Consider the following 22,074-nt stretch of genomic DNA (forward strand, 5'->3'; position numbering starts at 1 on the left):
GACATGTTTATTACATATATTTTGACATTTATTGTAAAACATATACGTGATTTGTGATCTCCAAGTGTCTGAAAGTAACATAGGTATCTATTATGTTAGATTATGGAGATCGAATATGTCATGCACATTCAAATGGTCAAACCGGTAGCGGCATCGTGGATCGGGTCGGGAGGTTCCCTCTATTGTGGTTGAGCTTCGCGATGTCACTCTGTCACTCTGTCACAATGTCACTCACGCGTCAACTCGTGAACGGGTGCTGCCGGGGGAACTGGTCAGCTCGATCTTTTATTAAAAGTTTTTTTTTGTTTGGTTAATTATACATATATATATAAGTATATATATATTTTCCTTTCATCAGCACTTGATCACAATCATAATATGTTTCAGTATACCTTTTGACCATGTACTTTATTATGTACTTAATGTTATATTACTGATAAAAAATTATAACAAAAAAATTATACATAAATTTATATATAAAAAATGGTAAGCCCTTCTGGCATAATAGGGACCATCACTGTTTGAATGAGTTTCTTTCGGCATTTCTTCTCAGCAGTGGTCGTTCCGAAATGCTAGTAGTTTGTAGCTTAGTATCATTTAATTTAGATTATGACGTGAAAAAGTGCCTGTGAAGGCCTAATTTCTGAATAAATGATTTGATTTTGATTTTGATTTTGATTTTGATTTTTGATGCCCCTGGTATTGCGGTGATCACTTGCCATATCAGGTGATCGGACCCGCTTGCTCCTATACTATAAAAAAATCGAATACGAATTGTGCCCCTTCTACACCTATTATATTGTTGTTACTGTTTATGCTATGTAGCAGCATTACACCATTGATAAACAATTTATTTACGCTCGATATTGGATTTAATTGACATATAAGTTCAGAACTTTGTTTTGTATGACACAAACATTTATTTTAATAAACTATTCAATCGTATTATGAGAAAATTTGGTACACATTAGATATAAAGTGGAAATGCTTATAAGGTAGGAATATTTGATTACAATATTACAATGGGAGCTGACGAGAGCGAATGGCCGGGACACACACACACATACACACAAGACGCCTGTAAAAAAGTGAACTAAAAGGTCCCCTACTCGAATGTTAGACCAATACTTGCCGGTAAAGGAAAACATCGTAATGAAACCTGCACTCTAGATGATATTTTATCAGCTAGGTACTGTGACATGGAGAAGGTGTGAATGAAGAAGCAAACTGCACCATTAATATTACCAAGTGTGTTAGAACCACCAGCTGTCGTGGTAAAGGATCATTCCCGTATACAATAATTGGTTTACCCATCATCAGAGTTTATTTAGATTATAAATAGAATAGGAATTTATATGTATCTTTGGTCCTGAAAGCTATTTCTCAAGATTGTGAATAACCAACATAGGTGTTGGCGTGGCCATAAGCGATGAACGACTGACCCAGAGATACCAGTTGATCTCGACTTAATATAATATTTTAATCTCATTTCCATGGGAATTAAGATAAATATGTATGTTATGTTTATATTCACGTATCAAATTCAATCAATATTCCACGAGTATATATAAATACCATGATTTTTCTACAGTACTTCCAAATTTTTCCAATATCTAAAGTGTGATGTGTATATTGTAAACATGTTGTTTTAATTCATTTGCTTATTATAAATGTAGCCGATGACCATGAATATTAATGGTGGTTATTCGCAAAACATGTTTCTGATAATGCTATAGGTAGTCTGTAACTTTAATCTTTGACATTTCCTTGAAAACCTGACTGACCGCTACTAAAATGCTGTCTTTGTGGAAACTGATTTATTGAAACGCTAGAAATTGATTTATATGTTGTTAATTAGCGACTATTTTCTTAGCAATTTCTTATTCTGTCGATAGGCACTCGGTTTCTGTTTACTAAACGAGTTATAAAAGGTAGTCAAACTGTTATCACGAATCCAGCTCCATGAGCACAGTAGGTAGGTACATTTCAAGTTTCAATTAAGTATATCGATTAACTATGTACGTACATACAACCGTGGTACGTGCATTTATTAAAGCATAAAAAATATATTTAGGTACAGTGTTATATATGATTCGAAAGAAAAGTTTAAATTGGTCCACAATAAAAAGGCGAACCCATTCCGTCGACCTACATTAAACATAATTAAGACGTCTATTTATTGAGAATGAGTTATGATAAATTAGTTGTCTGTCCAAGATCCACTTACCGTGTGAGTCGGTGCCAGTATGGTAATGACCACTTAGTCACCTGCCTCTTTACACCCACTCAGTCCTTCTCCTCATATCGACCACAACGCATCAGCAGGTCAAAATCTCTGCAAAAGGAAAATAAACGGTATACGAAACCGGCACGCGAACGAACCGAGACGTCAGTTGTTATGACCCACGATAACCCGTATGCTGATTAATTTAACAACTTACTTAGAACAATAAAAACTAGTTGTTGGTGCTAGTCCAGTGTTGTTTGTATTTTTTCCGATACGTGGAGTGCGTCATGTGGACACGAGGAGTGTTGTCTAGAAATAGACGGTGAATCTAACTCATGATGGCTAAGTGTTTAGTGATAAGTGTCTTGTTATCTCTGACCCTAGTCGCGGAATGTCGTAAGTACAATTTTTTTTATATTAGCGTAGTGTATAGTTACAATACAGATACAAAATTAAACTAAAAGCAAGAAGTTACAGATATTCAAATTACACAAGTACCTATTAAACTTTAAATAAATAAATAATAATAAATATATTAGGACAAATCACACAGATTGAGCTAGCCCCAAAGTAAGTTCGAGACTTGACTTAAGTACGTATACAATTTGTAGATAGTTACTTTAGTCAAGAAGATCCGAGTTGGAACAAAGAAACACGATTAAGTATATATCTTTTTTATTATATAACGTGAACTTTGACACACGGGTTATTTTTGCTCAGCGCTGCTTCCTGGTTGTTGTACTTGCTGCTTTATTTTGTCGTCAGTTTTATCGTCAAAAAAATTAACACATAGCCTACTTAAAAAGATTGGAATTTTAAAGAAATGGCACATGACACAAATGGTAGTGCCTAACGTAACACCAAAATTGTCAGGTATAACACAAACAAGGTCTCTCCATAAACGATAATTTATTTCAAATTATATGATCGATGAACCTCAATTACTGCCTGATACTTGCTTATTGTCCTATTATAATTATATAGTAAACGTATATTCGTATGCTCAAATCTAATTCCTACCAACGGATACCTATAGGGGAAGTAAATACATGCAATATGTGCTAAAATAGAAATGTTTTTTGTAGAAATAGAAAAATTACGATTTGCTGCATATGCTTTGTGTTGTGATACCTTTTTGACATACATAAAAGTGTCACTAAGCATGTGCCACGATATAGTTTTCATTCTCATAAATTAACTAAGTTACTTAACAATATTATTCTACATTATTAAATGTTTGTTTCACTTCACATCCTCATGAAATATCTATTAATTACAGTCGCAAACACCAGAATTTTCGTTTCCGCGTGGTTCGTGTCATCCCCTGAAATCAGGCATCATCCACACATCATCTCACATACTGACTCCAAAACACACATGGTACATTCACCTAAGGGCGGTGTTAGACGGAGTAAGTTACACATACATAACATTCCATACAGAAGTTAGATATATCCAGATATTAGGAACTTACTATTTTCTTATTTGTAAGGAACCAAAAAAATTATAGAGGAGGAAGTTTTTGAATAACGTGGTTGATTGCAAAATTATGTAAACTAGTTGATTAAGTCTCATTTTATACTATTTTATTTTGTAATTGTTTGTTGTTCCGTAATAAATAAATCAGTTTTATTTTTTAATTTTCTTTTGGATGAATAAGCTAAATGTAACTTTTTCAAACTTGGTTTCTTATTAATAAACTGAAATTTAAAACTTTTTAATTCTTGTTTATAATAAAAGATACCGAAAATTATAATTAAGTAGAAAATAATCTGAGATTAATTTAAAAATATTATATTTTGAAAAGTATAAACTAATTTAGCTTTTTGAATATTTCCAGTATTTACTGGAGAAAGCTGCGAAATAGATGGGCAACTTGGGAGTTGCAGCGCTCTGGAGAAATGCAAGCCGCTGGTGGCCGAGGTCAAGAGAGCTGGCAGCCCCATGCCTCTGCACATGAGGAAGAAACTGCAGAAACTTAACTGTGGGTTCGATTTCGATGAACCTTTGGTATGTATTAGATATATACAGTAAAATAATTACCAAAAAATCTAATCAATACTAATACTACAAAATGCGAATGTTTGTCTGTCACGCTTTCACGGCTAAGCCGCTTGACCCATTTTGATAACCCCGGGACAAACATAAGCGGTAGTAGCGGACAACTTCTAGTAAGTAATAAATTAAAGTGAAATAGGATAAAAAGTTGGCTAGTAAAATAATATGTTTCAATTGGTCAGTTTGGTTGTTCGAAGTGAAAATCCTATAATGTTAAGTACGGTTAGTAGTTTAGTGCAACGTTATTCAAATTTTATCCTCAAACTTTGATATTGTTTTTAATGATAATAAATTATCCTTAAATTTAAACATATAATAAACTGCAAATTTATACTTAATTGAGGAAAATACGTAAAACCTAGGTTGTTTTATTACATTGTCCTATTAGGTCTGCTGTGTATCAACAAGAGATGACACTAATGGCGCAGGAAAACCAATGTGGCACAATGTTGATCCAGATGATGTTCCAAGTCGAGGAAAACCAAAACCAGATGTTTGGAACAAGGGCCCAAATCTTGTCCCCAATCCATTGGACGGAAACCCATTTGTAGACGCTCCCCCTGAAAATTATCCCCCAGGTGACATCCGAAATCATCCAAATTTTCATCTCCTGCCCACCGATTGTGGTCTTGTATATGAGAACGACAGGATACTTGGTGGAAAAAGGACGAGCTTATTCGAAATGCCGTGGATGGTCCTCATAGCTTACGATTCAGGTAAATACATAATAATAAATGCGACACCAACGTAAAACGAAAAAAACAACTTTATGGATGGCACCCAGTAAATTTGCATATGGAATTCGATATTTCGACATCCTAATCCAGTTTTTATAAAAGCCAGGATACCTGTTTATAATATCTACTTTTCCTTGTCGCTAAGCCTAACTTTAAAGCTCTAATTTGTGGTTCGGTTCATTTTAATTAGAATCTGCTGCAGGGCTTAGATAAATAATTTAATTAAATAAAAATATTTAAAAAGATTTACTTATGACAATAAAGACGCAATTTACTTATGGCAATAAAGACGCAATTACATTCACAATTTGCAATTACATTCTGTAAAACCCATTAGGCCTTGATTGTCTTCAAACGTATATTTTAGTTGCATAACAATGTGTTTGCATATCATAGACATATACTTATACATACGGTTTATCCCAGAATATATGATATGGCACTTACTTAGGCAGATAAGATAGTTAAAATTAAAAATCTGGGTATATGGCGCGCAATTTCCCGGCCGTAGTCAAAGGAAATTTCTAAACTCTGGGACTTTTAACTAAAATCATATTTTTATAATTTGCAATTGTTTTTTTCAGCTCGTGGCAGGAAACTAAGCTGCGGCGCCACTTTGATATCAGAATGGTACGTTCTTACTGCGGCCCACTGTGTCACGCTGCTGGGGGACCGGCTGACGCTGCGGGGGGTGGTGTTGGGGGAACACGACGTCAGGCAGGACCCTGACTGCGAGCGGACCGTCAATATCACCTCGTGTGCGCCCAGTGTTCTGGTGAGGAATTTTCGATCAAACTCACTTAAAAGGTTATGTGCCGATGCCCATAACCTATACTAAATTAACTTATATTTGCGAGGCTGTAATAATGAAAAAAGGAAGAAGAGGCGGAGAGTACGTAAAGAAATTTCGGATTGTTATTACTATAACAACTGGTGGGATACGGAGCCGATAAGTAGTATGTGACTCGACAAATGGAGCTAGCGCACAAGTTACAAGTTCCTGTGTATCTTCCAGAGATATGTGAATAAAAATTAAATTCATTCAGGACGTGGCTGTCATAGGTCGGGTGTGGTCGGGCGCTTCCGGGCGGATGAGTTATGTGTCATTTCATCTCCTGTATTACATGCAGTTCCGAATATATTAGGCAAAGAGCGAGACGATGATTTTAGGGGCTAGCCAATCCTGCTATACCAATCCACCGCGCAACGAAAAGATAGTTACATTTACAATGAAAGCAGTAGTGGTTGAGTGATCGCCTTTGGTACAAGTATACTTTGTGTGGCTTAAACCTTTATCAAAAAGGATTACTAATAAATATACCTATCTGATCTTTTCCAGAATGTCGATATCGACGAAGTGCAAGCACACACTGGCTACACGCGGCAGACGCTGCACGATGACATTGCGTTGATAAGACTGGCTGAACCAGCTAATTTTAGTTTAGGTAAATAAACCCATAATAAGCCCACTGATTGATTCTTTCTTATAATTGTGTTCCTCATAGCTAAGGTAATTATGTCACAACCACTTCCTGGGTAATTTTATGTAATGTTAATAGGTTTGCTATAGCTTTTCCCATTTCACACACTGATAAATAAACGAAGAGAGAGGTTTTAAAGTAATAATTATGTATTATTATAATTATAGAATCTATGCACTTTATAGCAAACGTATAACAAATCAGGTTACAAATAAATTACAGATAGCATGAAGCCCATCTGTCTACCAACGACTCCAGAACTGCAAAAGCAGGACTTAGTGGGCCACCTGGGAGTGGTGGCCGGGTGGGGCGCCACGGAGGACGGGCTACAGTCCCCAATACTACTCAGCGTCGAGCTGCCAGTGATAAGCAATAAGGACTGCATGGCCGCTTATAATGGGTGATTTACGATTAATTTTCAACTTTCCAATAGCGATCATCATTATCATATGCAACAAACACAAATAATTGTCATGAAGTGTTTTATTTATCGATTTTTTTTTAAATTATTTTTTCAAGCCGAACTTCTTAGCTCGATCATCGAAACTTATGCAGCGACGCAGGATTTAAGTGGAATGAGATGACGGAACCAATCACAGTGTGATGCGATGATCACAATCCCGCAATGAAATTATTTAGTGATTAATTTTCATTGTTTTTTTTTTTAGTTTATTAATGAAATTAATGTCTGCTAACTCTCACTGCACTCAAAAGTTTCGATGATTTCGAATTTATCCATTCGAATCATCAGAAGGCGGATTCTTTCTTTCTTTTTTATTGATCAATGCCAGAAGGCATTGAATTTCTTAACAAAACTTTAAAAGCATATTATTTCATTACAGAACCATTCGCTTATACGACGGGCAACTGTGCGCTGGAGGAGTTCCAGACAAGGACTCCTGTGGTGGGGACTCTGGGGGTCCCCTAATGTACTACGGGTCCGTCGGGGGCGTCGGTAATCGCATGGTGCAGCGGGGCATAGTATCCTACGGGTCCAAACGGTGTGGCATTGGAGGATTCCCTGGCGTTTACACAAGAGTGGGCAGCTACATGAAATGGATATTAGACCACATGAGAGACTGATGTGTACTTATAAAGCCGAGTTTCGAGCGAACGTTAGCTTAAATTAGACATTATATTCTTAAATAAATGCATCTATAGTTATTCGCAACATCAAGGATCATAAGTAGTGTTTGTTTTCGTCCCGTCAACCATTCTAAATTGCACATTTTTGGCCACGGCCAGCGCATTATTTGTGCTCTTCATGAGGTCTCCCAAGGTGCTGGTCAAGATGGACACTCGGTAATAACTAGTGATGGATAGATGAAACCAGAAAAATACTCATTTGGATGTTAGGTATGTTTAACTTAAAAATAAGTGACCCGAAATAATATTTTTAGCTTTGTTTTATGGTAATTTATGAGAACTATATAACAAAATTAGTGAGAGAATTGTGAAATAAATTACTTTTGCGAAACTTTTTAATGCGATATTTTTTCGTGGTTCAAATATACATATAAGTTTATTAGGATGTAAGAACGTACTTACACATTTTAATGTCTTAAATTTATATATTAATTAAATAGCCTCATTATGATTAACCTTCTTGGTGTCTCTCTAATATTCAAATAGAAGGTATATTTGGTGGATGTTTAAAATTTCTACAAGGGAATAATATTCCTCATCATTTTTTACTAATAAAAATATCTTGAGGATCATGACATGACATATCAGTCAACATTAATTCTGTGATCAAGATAGCAGTTATAATCATGGAATTACTAATTCCATAGTTACAATATTATTTTATTTTGTTGACTTGCTGTGACACCTCCACCATGCCAGAATGATATTATTGCTAGTCTTATTGTAAAATTAATTAAACTTTTATTTTAACTGCACTGTCGATTTTATTGCTCCTCTTTCATATCAGTAATTAGTAATCTTCATATTAGTAATCTGAGTGTCGGTTCTGCCAAACTTGCCACAATCGTGTCTATTTCAATTATAGTACTTATTTTGCGTGTAAATAAGAATCACTATTGAAAAACCATTAAGAAACGATTTAAAGTTACTGTCTTTATTAGAATCGACGCGACGCCCTGTTATTCTCACTCAATTTTTCTATTATAAATATCATCACGGTATGTCTATTGACGAAAATCTAGTTGGTTTTGTGTTTCCATAATATTGTACCTATGTTTTACGTTTTACAAATTTTGGATAAACTTACAGCAATTAATAGAGGTAAATTACGTATATGTTTTCTTTAGTTTTTGTATTCTTTTGGGATAGTTGGTCCAAGGTTTCTATTGGATAATAAAGGTTTGCAAGAAAAACAAAATCTATTCAAATAAGGAAAGTAATAGTAGTTTGTGTTTGTTCAGACGCGCCCAGGGTACCTTTCTAAATCTAAGTGTTTCACTTCACTTTTTAATTTTATGGTAGGTATTTCTTTCTTGTATAAGAGTGAAATTGAATTATGGAATTAGTAAGTACTACCGGAGTATCTACTAATTCCATGAGTTGAATTGATTGAAACCAAACCCGCGCGCGGGGCCCTTTCTAAATAAATGATTGAAATTGTGTAAATCGTAAAAATCCTCTTTCTTTGCGTCGAAATTTTTTTTCACTTCACTTTTTAATTATCGTTCAGCCAAAGATGATTTTGCTAATGTCACGATCTAGAAAGATAAATAGATTTGATAAGCAGCGTTCGAAACGCAGCACTTGACGTCTAAACGCAAGCCATTGCGTCAAAAGTATATGCGTAATAGAAATACTTTTTAGAACAATATAGTATTTTTTTACTTATTAAGTACAAAAGAATCAATTGTTTTGGGTTGACGCAAGTCACAACATCGCGCAATGTATTTTTAGTGTAATTGCAACCTTATGGAAATGCACTGGAGTCCTACTAGGACTCAAGTCCTACATGGGAGTACCCTTAGGCCCACGGAGTTAGGATTAAAACTAACTCGTATAGTGTAAACACACCTTAAAAGAATGCGCAGCGTATGCGGCATAACGCTGAACGCAGCAAATGGCGTTTCTGAAGGAGACCATAGCCTTAACAAGAGAAATATATTCCATCTTTCATCTGTGACACATCAATCACGTTTTCCCGAGTTTTTCCCCACTCATTTACAAATTATTTTTTACAATAAACTCTTATTCTTAGCTTTCACCTGCAGTCAAAGATAACAAATCCCAGGGTTAAAAGCAATAATTTATATCGTGATGCTAGCCATGGAAAATTAAATCCCAAAATAAATTCATATGGTGCTGAGTGATGTATCGCTAGATTCGTTAGAAGAGAAGATGTCGTGCGGCCCCGGTCCCCCGTGCGACCTCAGCTGTAGCAAAAAGCGTGCCACCACCCAGACATCCAAGTCAATGAGACAATGTTATGAATTGGGAGAATCTGGCACACAGACGTCAACTGGGCAGGTGCCTGAAAATGGCCGGCAATGTCCAGCAAGAACGGTAACAAGATTCTCGAAATGCTCGAAATAGGTTCGATTTCCGCTTTTTTAAGCCCTATTTATTTTTCTATTTGTTGTTGTACTCACACCTAATATCCACGGGATTTTTATTGCTTTTGGTTACACTTCAATATTAGGCCACTTAAATACTGCAACGACTCCGAAATTATATGACTAAAAAAGTGAGAAGTTATGAAATATTTATATGTTTTCCAGTTAATGAACTACGCAATTATCTGCAAAGAATATGTACAGTATACATGTAAAGAAGCTTACAAGTTTTGGGGAAAGGTTCGGGCAGACAGATACAAATTTGAGCTGTTCAAAAGCATCACATATTTCGTCATGGGTATGAAGTTGTTCCACGACCTGGCATGCCATCTACAGCCAGCTTCAAGCCCGTGTGGATCTCAGTTAGGCTTTTCATATACCTAGGTTTTGTAAAAAAGTCAACATAAAGAACTGCATGTGGATTCTGGCCTTTTATTTTTTTGTCGTATCAATCCGAAAATTTTAACAAAAAACCCACAAGAAGACAAAGACGAGTGGATGAAATAACAACAAGAAAAAAAGGCCATTCAGATATTCACAAACATTTTATACGACATTAGTTATTTAACAATTTATAAAAGAAAATTGCAAAATGGAAAGAAAAACAAGCGCGTTGCTGTCTTTTTAGTAGTTCAAGTTCCGTAGCATCTACTACATTAGTTAGGTATATAATCTAGTTCTCATGTGAAACTTGCTTAGAGAATGCATTATTGTTATTATTAATTATTTTTTTGTGAATGCGAAAGACACGGCTAAACCGCAGGGCCGATTTTGATGGTATTATTGGGAATGAACTGAGGTCAAACATAGGCTACCGCGGGCGGAACTGCGGCCAACAGTAATCCACATAAATGCGAAAGTTTGTCTTTTCAGCTTTCATGGATAAACAGCTGAACATGAATGATGATGAAATTTGTTATGCATGTAGTTTAAAACACCCGTTCAAATAAAGGTCTTTTCAAAATCAACTCCCAAATTACTATAATGGGTGGGGGATGAAAGTTTGTATGAAAATCATGTTTGTTTCTAAATCACGAGGGCGATATATAAAGTATTATATAATTTAAATAAATAAATAAAAATGAAAAAAGCGTATGCTATCTTTGAATTTATATATATATATATATATATATGTCCCTATACATATTGGTAAAAAATATTTCATACCTACAGGATAATGCAAAAATATATTACCATTTCCTTGTTTAGGTATCTAGAAGTACATATTTTGTTGGTATATTGTTCCTTCTCTACTCCTGCGACTGGTCTAGAACCTTTTCATTGCATCAATTTAGATATAAGTTTGAACATGAACGATCATAAATTATGGCTTCAAAATGTTTTTGGAACAGGTAAAAACATAAAAATAATCGGGAATTTCCTTCATCGGAAAAAGCGGTCGTTCCAAACAGGTTCTTTTGAGCGAATGTATTTTCTGAAACTGGTATTTAATTGCAAGTTGATGTTATTCCGTTAAGATAGTGTAAATAACGCATTAAGAAATATTTTACTGTCACGGTTATTTGTATAAATTAGGAGCAGTAAAATAACTAATAGGTACTTACTAATAGACTAATAGAACCCGAAAGAATACCCCAAGAATACCTACTAATTCCACGAGGATACCAGACTGCGCTCATGCATTTCAACCAAACTGACAGATGTACATGCAAAATCTGCCAAATTGAAGTGTGACTGAGCGGGGACACGTTTGTAATATACCGTCAGAGAGATAGGCGTACAACGTACATGGCTTCCCTCTGGATACCGAACGACCGCCGTAGAGTTAGACCGAGGAGGTGGCGGGACAATATCGAAGATAATTTGCCAAAATTGACAGAGTTAAGTGGATGAAAATTCAGAGACACAACCGCTATCGGCATTGTTAGTTATAACATTTCAATCACCTAATGTCAATTATAATCATATAACTAATAAATTATCCTTTAAATTTAGATAGTTACTAATATATTTATTAAACATATCTTCTCTAGTTTCTATTTACGAGTTAAGCAGAGGTTTTCAAGTTGTGATTTTGAAAATTCTTTTTATTAAACTAAGTATGCATTTGAAACACTGTAAGTACTGTTAATGCACCCTGTAAATATCTATCGCAAAGTAACAATCTACTTTTATTAAATACACTTACTACAATATAACGAAGAATTACCACTAATCGCTGCTAATTGTGGTAATTAAATATCTTTTACATGTGCATGTACGACGTCATAGTTATATAACTACAAATATAATTAGAACATGTACGTATGCTGTATCATAAACAATAAAACTAATTCGCATGAGGACAATTCTATACAAAACACATTTATTTTCAAAAAACATTGAAACATTGAGTAGGTAAACAACCGGAGGGACCTGTTAAAACGCAGTCTCGCAAATTACTTGAGGAAAACCCCTCAGATAAACTGTCTATAACTTTATTATATATATATATGTGCCTATGATATAGGTACAGCTAACGATTTATCAGAATCCCCACTTTGACCGCAACATCACCTGAATAGCCGCTACGTGGTTTGTCTTGTTTGCTGTTGTATGTATTTACATCTCACTTAAATGGCGAAGCTTCCGCCAAAACATGTTGCCATTTGGGTGATAACCTCATATTATTCGAATTGATAACCTCAAGCTAGAGGCAAAGTCAGGGTCGGATGGTGAAGCTATCAGTCGCCGCCGAGCGCTCCTCTGCAGCACATCCGAGCTTCGCATTCAATGTTATAAATAAACAAAATGGACGCGTCGATAATTAAGTATATTACAGTTTGGATGGTTGTTTCCTTATCTGGAATATACGCACGTAAGTATTTAATCTACTTATATAATTAAAAACGAGGATTTTCATGTATTAAACTTGAATGTATCAGTATGCTCGGTTGAATCACTTAAGTTTATCTTTGACGTAAATCTTCGTTCAGTTTAACTTTTGTATTGTTCTAAGAACTTAGTTACTGTAAATATATAATCATAGTTCCAACAAGTTCCTTTGTTCCCATGTTTGATGGAAATATTAATATCGTCATTTATTATCTAAGTATTTTGTTTTTGTTCGTGTTAGAGACCAAGAAAGATACTTAGAAATCTTCGGTTAGTTCTTTAACAACTCGTAGGCTAATTGATTTCGTGAAAAGTTATTTCGCGACCGATTTTCTTTGAGTTTTTTTTTAATCTCATAGCCTTCTATAAGTTTTTTCAAAAATATTTTGTCTGATTCAATTATGTCAGAACAGTAGTACCCCAGGCTCCAACCTACACGAAATAAGTCATATCAAAACTAGTTATGCTTGTTTATGGCTGTGATGCTACAACAAAACTTAAGGGCATCGCATCTAGGCAGGTACCTACATGTAGGTAATGAAATACGCGAATGTTTTTTTTTTCATTTGGAGCCATAGAACTTAAAAAAACGCTTGATTGCTTTCGTGAAAGATAGATATAAGTTACATAGTCATACTTCCCTTTTTATTTTTACATCCAAAATTTTAATAGGGATTATTATGTACCTAGATATAAACACCAAATCATATATACTTATGTACTTTAGGTTTTGTAATATAAATTATTAAACGGGTTAAGCGTGTGATTCCGCCCTACATCAAAGACCACTCTCGTTGATATTATATGTGGCGACTAAGGGACTCTTAGCCTTGGCAACAAATCGCGGAGGAAATATCAGGTAATAATGTTACCCTGAAATAATCAACGTTTGCTCCAAAATAATAGATACAGGAATCGCAACTATTTAATAATTGAACCAACTTTTCTTACCAACCTTGTATTTTGACCCAGAGTATCTGCTAAAATATTGAAATATTTGAGTTACTGTTTTATATGTTATCTAGTTTGGTCTATAGGAATAACATAACGCCAAAAATACCCTTTTTACAATCAATGAAATTAACAAAATGTGTTTTTAATTTCAGAGCGGTGTCAAGGTGGCGCCGATTGCATAGTTCTACAAGATTGCGTAGGATTATACAATCAACTGCAGCAGGGAGCTAGCAATCAATTGACGCAACTCCTGCGCACACTGCATTGCGGGTTTGATGCCAATACGCCGAAGGTACTTATAATATAGGTATAAATCAAAATAATCTTTTTCGTATGAGGCATTGCAGCGTGCAGGCTAATCGAACTAATAACTTCAGCTGGATTGCAATTAAACTTCGATCATTCTGGCATTTTCTTAGAGTTCGTTTTTCTTTGAAACTTCTTGTTGTGACCACAGACTAATTAAATACAGTTTTACAACAGCAGCGTTAGTTTACGTATCCATTTTTAACCAATAATATGCCTGTATTTTCGCGATAAAACTGTTTAAAAATAGCGGATCAGGTTTAGCAGCGATCCAACTAAAGTTATATATTCTTTGTTTTATTTTATTTATTTTATTTTATTTGTAAAACATGTACGTGATTTGTGATCTTCAAGTGTCTGAATTGTACTTCTGTTTCGACGAATAAGATTTGTAATTGTGAGGTCATGGGAATCGAGTGTGTCATGGTCACTCAAATGGTCAATCTGGTGGTGGCGTCGTGGGCCGGGTCGTGAGGTTCCCTCTATTATGGTTGAGCTACGCGATGGCTGTCCCATGCGTCAACTCGTGAACGGGTGCTGCCAGAGGGAACTGGTCATCTCGTTTCTCATATATTTTCATGTAAGTTAATTGTGTTTCACATCTATCTATATATTATAATCAGCACTCGGATCCCAATCATAACCTGTTTGGATATACCTTTTGACTATGTACATTATGTACTTTTATATATTATTAGAAAAAAAAACATTGTAAGAAACAATAATGGTAAGCCGATCTGGCATGATAGGGACCAACACTGTTCAAATGAGTTTCTTTCGGCATTTCTTCTCAGCAGTGGTCGTTCCGAAATGCCAGTAGTTTGTAGCTTGTGAGAAACTCAAACTCAACTCAAACTCAAATATGAGAAATAACTATAAATATAAAAATTGACGAGAAAAAGTGCCTGTGAAGGTCTAATTTCTGAATAAATGATTTGAATTTTGAATTTGAATTTGTTATCGCTGGTCTTATATTTGACCAGTCTTTAACGTCCAGTAGTTTTGCATATTTGCAATTTGCACCAACTCAAAAATTACGCATGCATAATCAACGGAGTTTTCTCAAATTGTGAAACGATCTACTTACCATTCCAGATATGCTGCCCGCCGGAATTCAGCGGAGCCAGTAATGGAGCCACCAACAGCGTGCCAGAGACGAGCAACCTGGAGTCGCGGGTGCGACAGCCCAGCTCGCTGCTGCCGGGCTACGACACGTGCGGCATACAGAATGATGACAGGATCGTCGGCGGCACCAGGGCCGACATCGACGAGCATCCGTGGATGGCGCTCCTGAGATACGACAAACGTAAGTTTAAAAAAAAAGTATTTTTTTTCTTTTCGTATTTATTTCTGATATTCAATAAGGGCGACTTTTTGGTACCGTTATCGTATTTTCAACCATTTCCACTTCTAGCGTAAATAGATATTTTTTAAATGAATAATTTGATTGCGTTTGACCTCAATCTAGCTTGAAGGCAAGGAAAATCTAAGGTGTTGTTGTAGGATGGATGGTATTTTGCTGTAAAATGATCTCCTGTATTTCAAGATTCTGTATCAAATTGACAGTGATTGACATGAATTATTAAATTATATAAAACTGGTAATCATTTTATTACACACGTACGTACGTGTACGTATAAGTACATACTAACTTGAGATTAAATCATTTTCCGTTGGAAGAGATGATCCTTACCTAATGGTAGTATCGTCATTTCAGCGAAAGGATGGGGCTTTTACTGCGGTGGTGTCCTGATTTCTCAGCGATACGTGATGACAGCCGCTCACTGCGTCAAAGGAGACGATCTACCACCAAACTGGAGGCTGTAAGTTTACAAAAAAGCAAAAAAATTACTAATCTTAACCTCATCAAGAAGAGGAGGGATCTTCCTGAAGAGGTTAAGATTTTCAGGTTAAGACCTGGAGGTCTTGAACTGCTACACTGGAGTGTAGCAGTTCGGCATGATGACGTTACAGAGGTCGCCTATGTTTTGCTGACAGGTAAGGATACACTGCAGTAAATGAATTTGGCTGCAAATGGAGGAACATCTCATACAATATTTATTTAATTAAATGTAACTGATTTACCTTAAAACATTGTTTCTCAGATCACAAGTGCGTCTCGGCGAGTGGAACACCTCAAGCTCTGAAGACTGCGTGGGAGACGACTGCAGCGGCCCTGTGCAGGACATCCCTATCGAAAAGGTCATCGCTCACGAGGGATACAACCCTTCGGACACCAACCAACATAACGACATTGCTCTGCTGAGGCTGTCTCGAAATGTTCGATACAACGGTAACTATATTCGATTTTTTCATAATAAAATGAGTGTAAGTATACGAGTATGTACATATTGGTTGGTGTTAAGAAAAACCGCCTGTATGTTTTACTAGTTATGGTTACGCAAAAATAAATTGATATTATGGAGAACAATAATTTTATAAATTTATTTTATGCTACATACAAGTATACGTATTTCTATTTCTAACAGGCAATCAACCCACAAAACAAAATAAATTAATAAACAATTTGTCTTTGAAATAAATCTTTCCAGAAAAAAAAAAAACAGAAATTAGGTAGGTGCCTACCTATAAACGGTGGGTACCACAGTACCTAATGAACAAAACCTAGTAGATCAAAGTATACTAATGTAAACAAACTTATGGTAACCTGAAAGCCCCATTTATTTTAGGGTAGGTGTATCTTTATTTGAACTTTATATTTCGTTGCAGACTTTGTGAAGCCGATATGCCTCCCTACCGACAGCGCCTTGAAAAGAAACTCGTTTGTCGGGTTCGACATGGAGGTCGCTGGCTGGGGCAAAACAGAGTCTCGTAAGTGTGATAAAAATAGGAACTTGCTTTATATTACTCCTAGTGTAGTAGCCCATACTCGCATTAGTTATAAATACAGAAGAACAATCTTATTATTTTCCCCGATAAGGGCAATACATAAGGAAAATAACATTCCAGATCAAGAAGTTGTTATAATACCCTACACCCGGGATTTACTATTTCGATGTTCCAGATTTGTTTCTGATTTTGGTCACCGGATCAAGTATCCTTGACATTCTAAATTTTATATCAATTACCATTAATATAAATAGACAATAGGACTGTGAAATGTAAAAAACACGATTGATTTGGTATTCCCCGACATTATTAGGGAAATCATCATTTAATGGTGTTAACTATGTAGATACCTGTTATTAAATACTACCTCGTAAGTAACCACGTACTACATTAGTAATGTTCACATGGAGTATTTTAATAGATCAATATTTAACAGAAGAACCTGTGAGATCGAAAGGGAATCGCAAGGATTTAGAAGAATCAGGTTGGCCCATTTGCACGAAAATAATTTCTCCTTCAATATAATGCTAACCTTTATTATTCTGCGATGAAAAGGGCCCATGGGTATAACACACACACGCGTTCGCTGATAAGATATAAGTGTATGGGATATTTCGCAGCCTCTAAATCAGAAATTCATGATAAACAGTGACCGCCATACACTCATCCGTCACAGTAATTTTTGCATGATTAAATCACACTACATATCCACTGCGATACTTAATACTTATACGGGTTCCATTAACACGCTATATACTTATTTAAATTATTAGACATCATCTAAAATAATATGCAAAAGTGCAAAAGTGTTCGTTGCAACGAATGACGTCCAAACATATACATAAGCTCTCGCTTGCGCAATGAATTAAGCTATCACAATAGCTGTATTTTTCTGAAATACTTAACATATAAATATATTGACAACATTTAAATACAAATCATAATTTTGTGCCCACTTCCAGGATCAGAATCGGAGGTAAAATTAAAAGTCCGGGTTCCGGTGGTGAGTAACAACGAATGTTCAGACGTGTACAGCCGCGTGAGTCGGCGGATCAGCAACAACCAGCTGTGCGCCGGCGGTGTCTCCGGCGAGGACTCGTGTCGCGGGGACTCCGGCGGCGCCCTCATGGGGAAAGTGCCTTCCGTCAACAACTGGGTCGCTGTGGGGGTCGTCTCCTACGGCCCGTCCCCGTGCGGGACCCCAGGTTGGCCCGGAGTCTATACCAGGGTCGGAGCGTACGTTGATTGGATCACTAGCAAAGTCAGACCTTAATTATTTTTTTACGTAATTATTATGTAGTATTCTGATAAAATAGCAATGTTGTATACTTGAAGAGAATTGTATCGTACCTAGTCACAAAATGCCATTCTGTGCCATTAATAAATCAAATAGAATTTAATTCTGCTAATTACTTAGGTAAATGTACAATATGTTTTTGTCACTCAAGGCAACATCGTATAAATGTGTAATACTGTGATTTGAATTTTCAACTTTTCTAAGCGTTTTACAAACCAAACGTCATTTTGGGAATCGTTAAAATAAAGAAATAAAATTATCAATTCCAATCTTTATTTCTAATAAAATGTAAATAAACGTATACTAACATATTATAACACTAAAATGGCTACCAATGGCGTATAGCTGCAACTTTCGCATTTTCTAGCACCTCACTCACTTACGAGTCAAACACTCTTGGCTCTAATTTAATTACAACCACATTATCTTTATAGGCTATATTAGTTTATAAGTATATAATACACAATATATAATATAAACCATTATACATCATATAGTGATATAAAATTGACAGATGATGATTTATTTTCTAGTCACCATGTAATTTTAGTATTTTGTTGGCACATTATCAAGTTTTGTACTTGGTAATTTAATACTTCGCATTTCTTCTTTCAAACCTTTGGTTTAAGGCTTAAGTATTTTAACTCAAAATTTTTCGAAATGATTAACACGTAAATGGTAAATTCAAGAATTTTTGGAATGCTTTAGTCATGGAATGTAGATGTATAAATAAATGCTTCAATGCATATTCATGATACAAAATGTAAAAACGTATTCATAAAAAGATATTAATTTGATATATTATTAGACTTAATTACATCAGTTCAAAGATATTTTACTTAACTATACATGTGTAGCATTTTTCATAAATAATTCATGATTCCTTCAAAAAGTCCTAAGAGATTCAAATAAAATATGAAATGAAATTGGAGATGGTGGCCAGACTTTGGTTACTCCTATATTAAATCTGTCATACAATCATATCTTTTTTTTATACTCCAATAGTTCTTGGGGTATTCAACATCTCTTTAAATGGGAACACTATAGTTAGAATACATCTATGCAAACTTTGTGAATACTATTTAACAGCCTTGAGAGGATTTAATGAGAAACCAATCAATGTGTGTTTACTGCAAATAGATAGCCAGATCTTTCCATTTGAACTTTATAAATATAAACTTTAATACTTAGATTAAGATGCAGCTGCAATTTCAACAGGAACATTATCAGAAGCCAGTTCTTGAGTTTCTTCCTCGGGTTCCTCATTATTCCTCCTTTCCTCATTTACTGGCTCTGATTCACAAGAGGAATGAGCTTCATCTGTTCCATTTAGTTCTCCATTCATCTTGGGGCCATTTGTCAATAAATCTTGGAGCTTAAGACCAAACTCTGCATCCATATCAGATACACCTTTAATCAATCTATCTTGCTCTTCCTCAGCCCATGTTGGGTACCATTCATTGAATAGTTTTATCTGTAATGAAGTAATATTTATGTACTTAACCATTATTAGATAAAATTATTGAATATATTGAGGAGAGAAACTAAAACATTTACTATTTTAATAGGATTAAAAAGGATTTTCCCTTTTGTAATCAACAAATCAGTCATAATAAAAAAAAATATATTTTGGTAAATAAGTTCAGTAAAAAGGCCACTGTGGTCAATGGTGACAAAACATACATTTTGCATGCAATTTGGCAATTAAAATATTATATATCATACCCGACACTGAAATAGACTGACAGGTTTGTCAGCACATGACAGCGCTGCTAATGTAGCTGCTAGCTGGTCAGCTTTGCCTCCACGAGCCGCCGCCAGGACCGGCAAGAAATCTTCTCGCTGCAGTTCACTGAACTCTCCAAACCACTGGAGGAGGTACCGCAGTTGTGCTTCAGAAGTCAAACCTGGGTTGGACGACATTCTATAGTAGGTGGGACGACTTTCACCTGTAATAACATTTTATATACATAAATAAATGATCACTTGTTTCACTGTTGGAGGGTAAGATCATTTGATTTTGTACTAGTCATATGATAGTTCTAGACATCAAAATGACATGAATATTCTACCAGAAATATTTTAACTTGTGTGTACTGAATTTTTTTCATACTAATGATAACAAAAAAATTATACTGATAACAAGTTTAGTGTAAAGTTAATATTATTATAAACACAATTACATACCAAATAGCCCCTTTTAAATGATGATTGCAAGTTGCTTGAGTTTTAATAGACAATAAATAAGAACAGAGAAATTGTAAGCAATCAAATAGGAACAAGTACTAACTATAGACCATTCTACATTATTTGCACTATGACAGCATTTTAAAACATTAATTGTTTGCAATGAGTCACAACCAACATTCCTACAGGTAATTGTTTAAGTACAGTTTGTTTGCACATAACTGTAACATGATGTGTAACACAATGATGGGTTGGTATTTTATCACAAATTTCACAAGACTACCTATGGACTTACATTCAGGTGCCATTGCAAGACAAACAGCAGATTCAATTATCAAATCCATCAGACGTGTTCCAAGCACAAAGATTAAACAACGACTAAACTAACTGTTTAGTTAGAATAACATTTAACTTTCTATTATCGCCTACTCGTAAGCAGCGCAAGGTTATCCACCTCATAATTTCACCTTTCAACTTAGTTATATCACATCATTTCACTTTCAAAGCAATAAATTAGCATTTTTTGTAATATTACATAGCATGAATCTACGTAACTTACCAACGAAGAGAAAGAAGACTTTGAACTTTCTTTTTAGCCTACCTATTAATATTAGCTAGACAGAATAGCTAGGTTTGGACTAGTAGACTATTGTACACAGCTATTAACCAAGAAACCAAATAAATACAAAGCAAAAATGGCTTACAAAATCACATTAACTCACTTGTATCACAAGCACAATAAAAACTTTATTTCTACGTACTTCTGTTTATTCCTTACAAACAAAATAAAACTCCTCCTTTATGACATATGTACCTACCTACTATTCATTGACTACTACTTGATTGATTGAACTAGATGGATATAGGTTTGACAGTGACAGGACCTGTGACGCAATAATTTGACGTTTCGTTCTTGTACATTTGTACGACTTAATGCCAGCTCCACACTGGCGCCAAGGAGTTTGCCGAACTTTGGTGCATTCGGTATACATTGCTGATCTTTCATTGAGGTCAATAAAAGCACTCATACATACTCATGGAATTAGTAGGTACTACACAAAGATAGCACATCGCGTCGATATCTGAGTTCAGCGACAGTGTGGAGCCTGCATAAGGGTTGATCTGTGGGTTCGATCTTATCTGGCTCCACACTATCCGCAAATAGTTTGTCAAACTTTGACGGATTCGGTATAGATTGTAAATTTTTTATTGCAGTAAATAATGAGCACTAGTTACTAGGTTCGAGAAAGATTCGAATATTCCACTGGACTCGTAGCGTTGTCGTTGTCCGCTTCACTTGTCGTCACGCTCGCCGCGCAGAGGGCGAAGTGTGGATTTGCATTTCTCTTGAGGTGTAATGCAGTTGTCGTTGCGTCACATTGGCGCACTATGATTGGTTAGCTTCGTTTCACTGAGAATCGACTGAATGGTGATTTGTAATGCAAATAGCAGTCGCGCTATGCAGACAAATAATGTAGATTCAAAACTTCGAACATGCTACGAACTAATTATTGCTATCTTTTTCGTTTACTATGAACGTGTTAATACGTGACAGTTCGAAGTAATGTACGTGCCGCCTATCGTGGTAAATTTGTGATAAGTGCGG

General features: G+C 35.5%; 3 protein-coding genes across 11 annotated transcripts; 2 read left to right on the forward strand and 1 right to left on the reverse strand.

Annotated features, from left to right (window-relative positions):
- The first annotated feature begins 1,763 nt into the window (after positions 1-1,763).
- LOC128677224 (CLIP domain-containing serine protease HP8-like) lies at positions 1,764-8,404 on the forward strand. 3 transcript variants are annotated; one of them, XM_053757919.1, is made up of 8 exons: positions 1,764-2,623; positions 3,507-3,638; positions 4,068-4,237; positions 4,674-5,001; positions 5,607-5,797; positions 6,362-6,467; positions 6,726-6,903; positions 7,346-8,404. In XM_053757919.1, the coding sequence occupies exons 1-8, from the start codon at positions 2,563-2,565 to the stop codon at positions 7,584-7,586; spliced, it is 1,407 nt and encodes a 468-aa protein (XP_053613894.1). In that variant the 5' UTR covers positions 1,764-2,562; the 3' UTR covers positions 7,587-8,404. The 3 variants fall into 3 exon arrangements, with proteins under 3 accessions (XP_053613894.1, XP_053613896.1, XP_053613895.1); XM_053757920.1 differs by lacking the exon at positions 1,764-2,623 and adding an exon at positions 3,052-3,100; XM_053757921.1 differs by lacking the exon at positions 3,507-3,638 and having other exon boundaries at positions 2,231-2,623.
- A 4,138-nt stretch (positions 8,405-12,542) lies between these two features.
- On the forward strand, positions 12,543-18,544 carry LOC128677226 (CLIP domain-containing serine protease HP8-like). 3 transcript variants are annotated; one of them, XM_053757925.2, is made up of 8 exons: positions 12,543-12,857; positions 13,981-14,120; positions 15,230-15,440; positions 15,852-15,957; positions 16,240-16,427; positions 16,865-16,966; positions 17,421-17,468; positions 17,947-18,544. In XM_053757925.2, exons 1-8 carry the CDS (start codon positions 12,791-12,793, stop codon positions 18,255-18,257), a joined length of 1,173 nt encoding a protein of 390 aa, XP_053613900.1. In that variant the 5' UTR covers positions 12,543-12,790; the 3' UTR covers positions 18,258-18,544. The 3 variants fall into 3 exon arrangements, with proteins under 3 accessions (XP_053613900.1, XP_053613901.1, XP_053613899.1); XM_053757924.2 differs by having other exon boundaries at positions 12,680-12,857; positions 17,406-17,468; positions 17,947-18,409; XM_053757926.2 differs by lacking the exon at positions 17,421-17,468 and having other exon boundaries at positions 12,609-12,857.
- Positions 18,538-21,309, reverse strand: LOC128677227 (uncharacterized protein). 5 transcript variants are annotated; one of them, XM_053757928.2, is made up of 3 exons: positions 21,191-21,309; positions 20,007-20,230; positions 18,538-19,755 (listed from the first exon to the last, which is right to left on the reverse strand). In XM_053757928.2, exons 2-3 carry the CDS (start codon positions 20,202-20,204, stop codon positions 19,474-19,476), a joined length of 480 nt encoding a protein of 159 aa, XP_053613903.1. In that variant the 5' UTR covers positions 20,205-20,230; positions 21,191-21,309; the 3' UTR covers positions 18,538-19,473. The 5 variants fall into 5 exon arrangements, with proteins under 5 accessions (XP_053613903.1, XP_053613904.1, XP_053613906.1 ...); XM_053757929.2 differs by having other exon boundaries at positions 21,028-21,304; XM_053757931.2 differs by having other exon boundaries at positions 21,230-21,249.
- Between the last annotated feature and the right edge of the window lie 765 nt (positions 21,310-22,074).

This window comes from Plodia interpunctella, chromosome 17 (assembly GCF_027563975.2).
Source record: "Plodia interpunctella isolate USDA-ARS_2022_Savannah chromosome 17, ilPloInte3.2, whole genome shotgun sequence".
Classification (NCBI taxonomy): Eukaryota; Metazoa; Arthropoda; class Insecta; order Lepidoptera; family Pyralidae; genus Plodia; species Plodia interpunctella.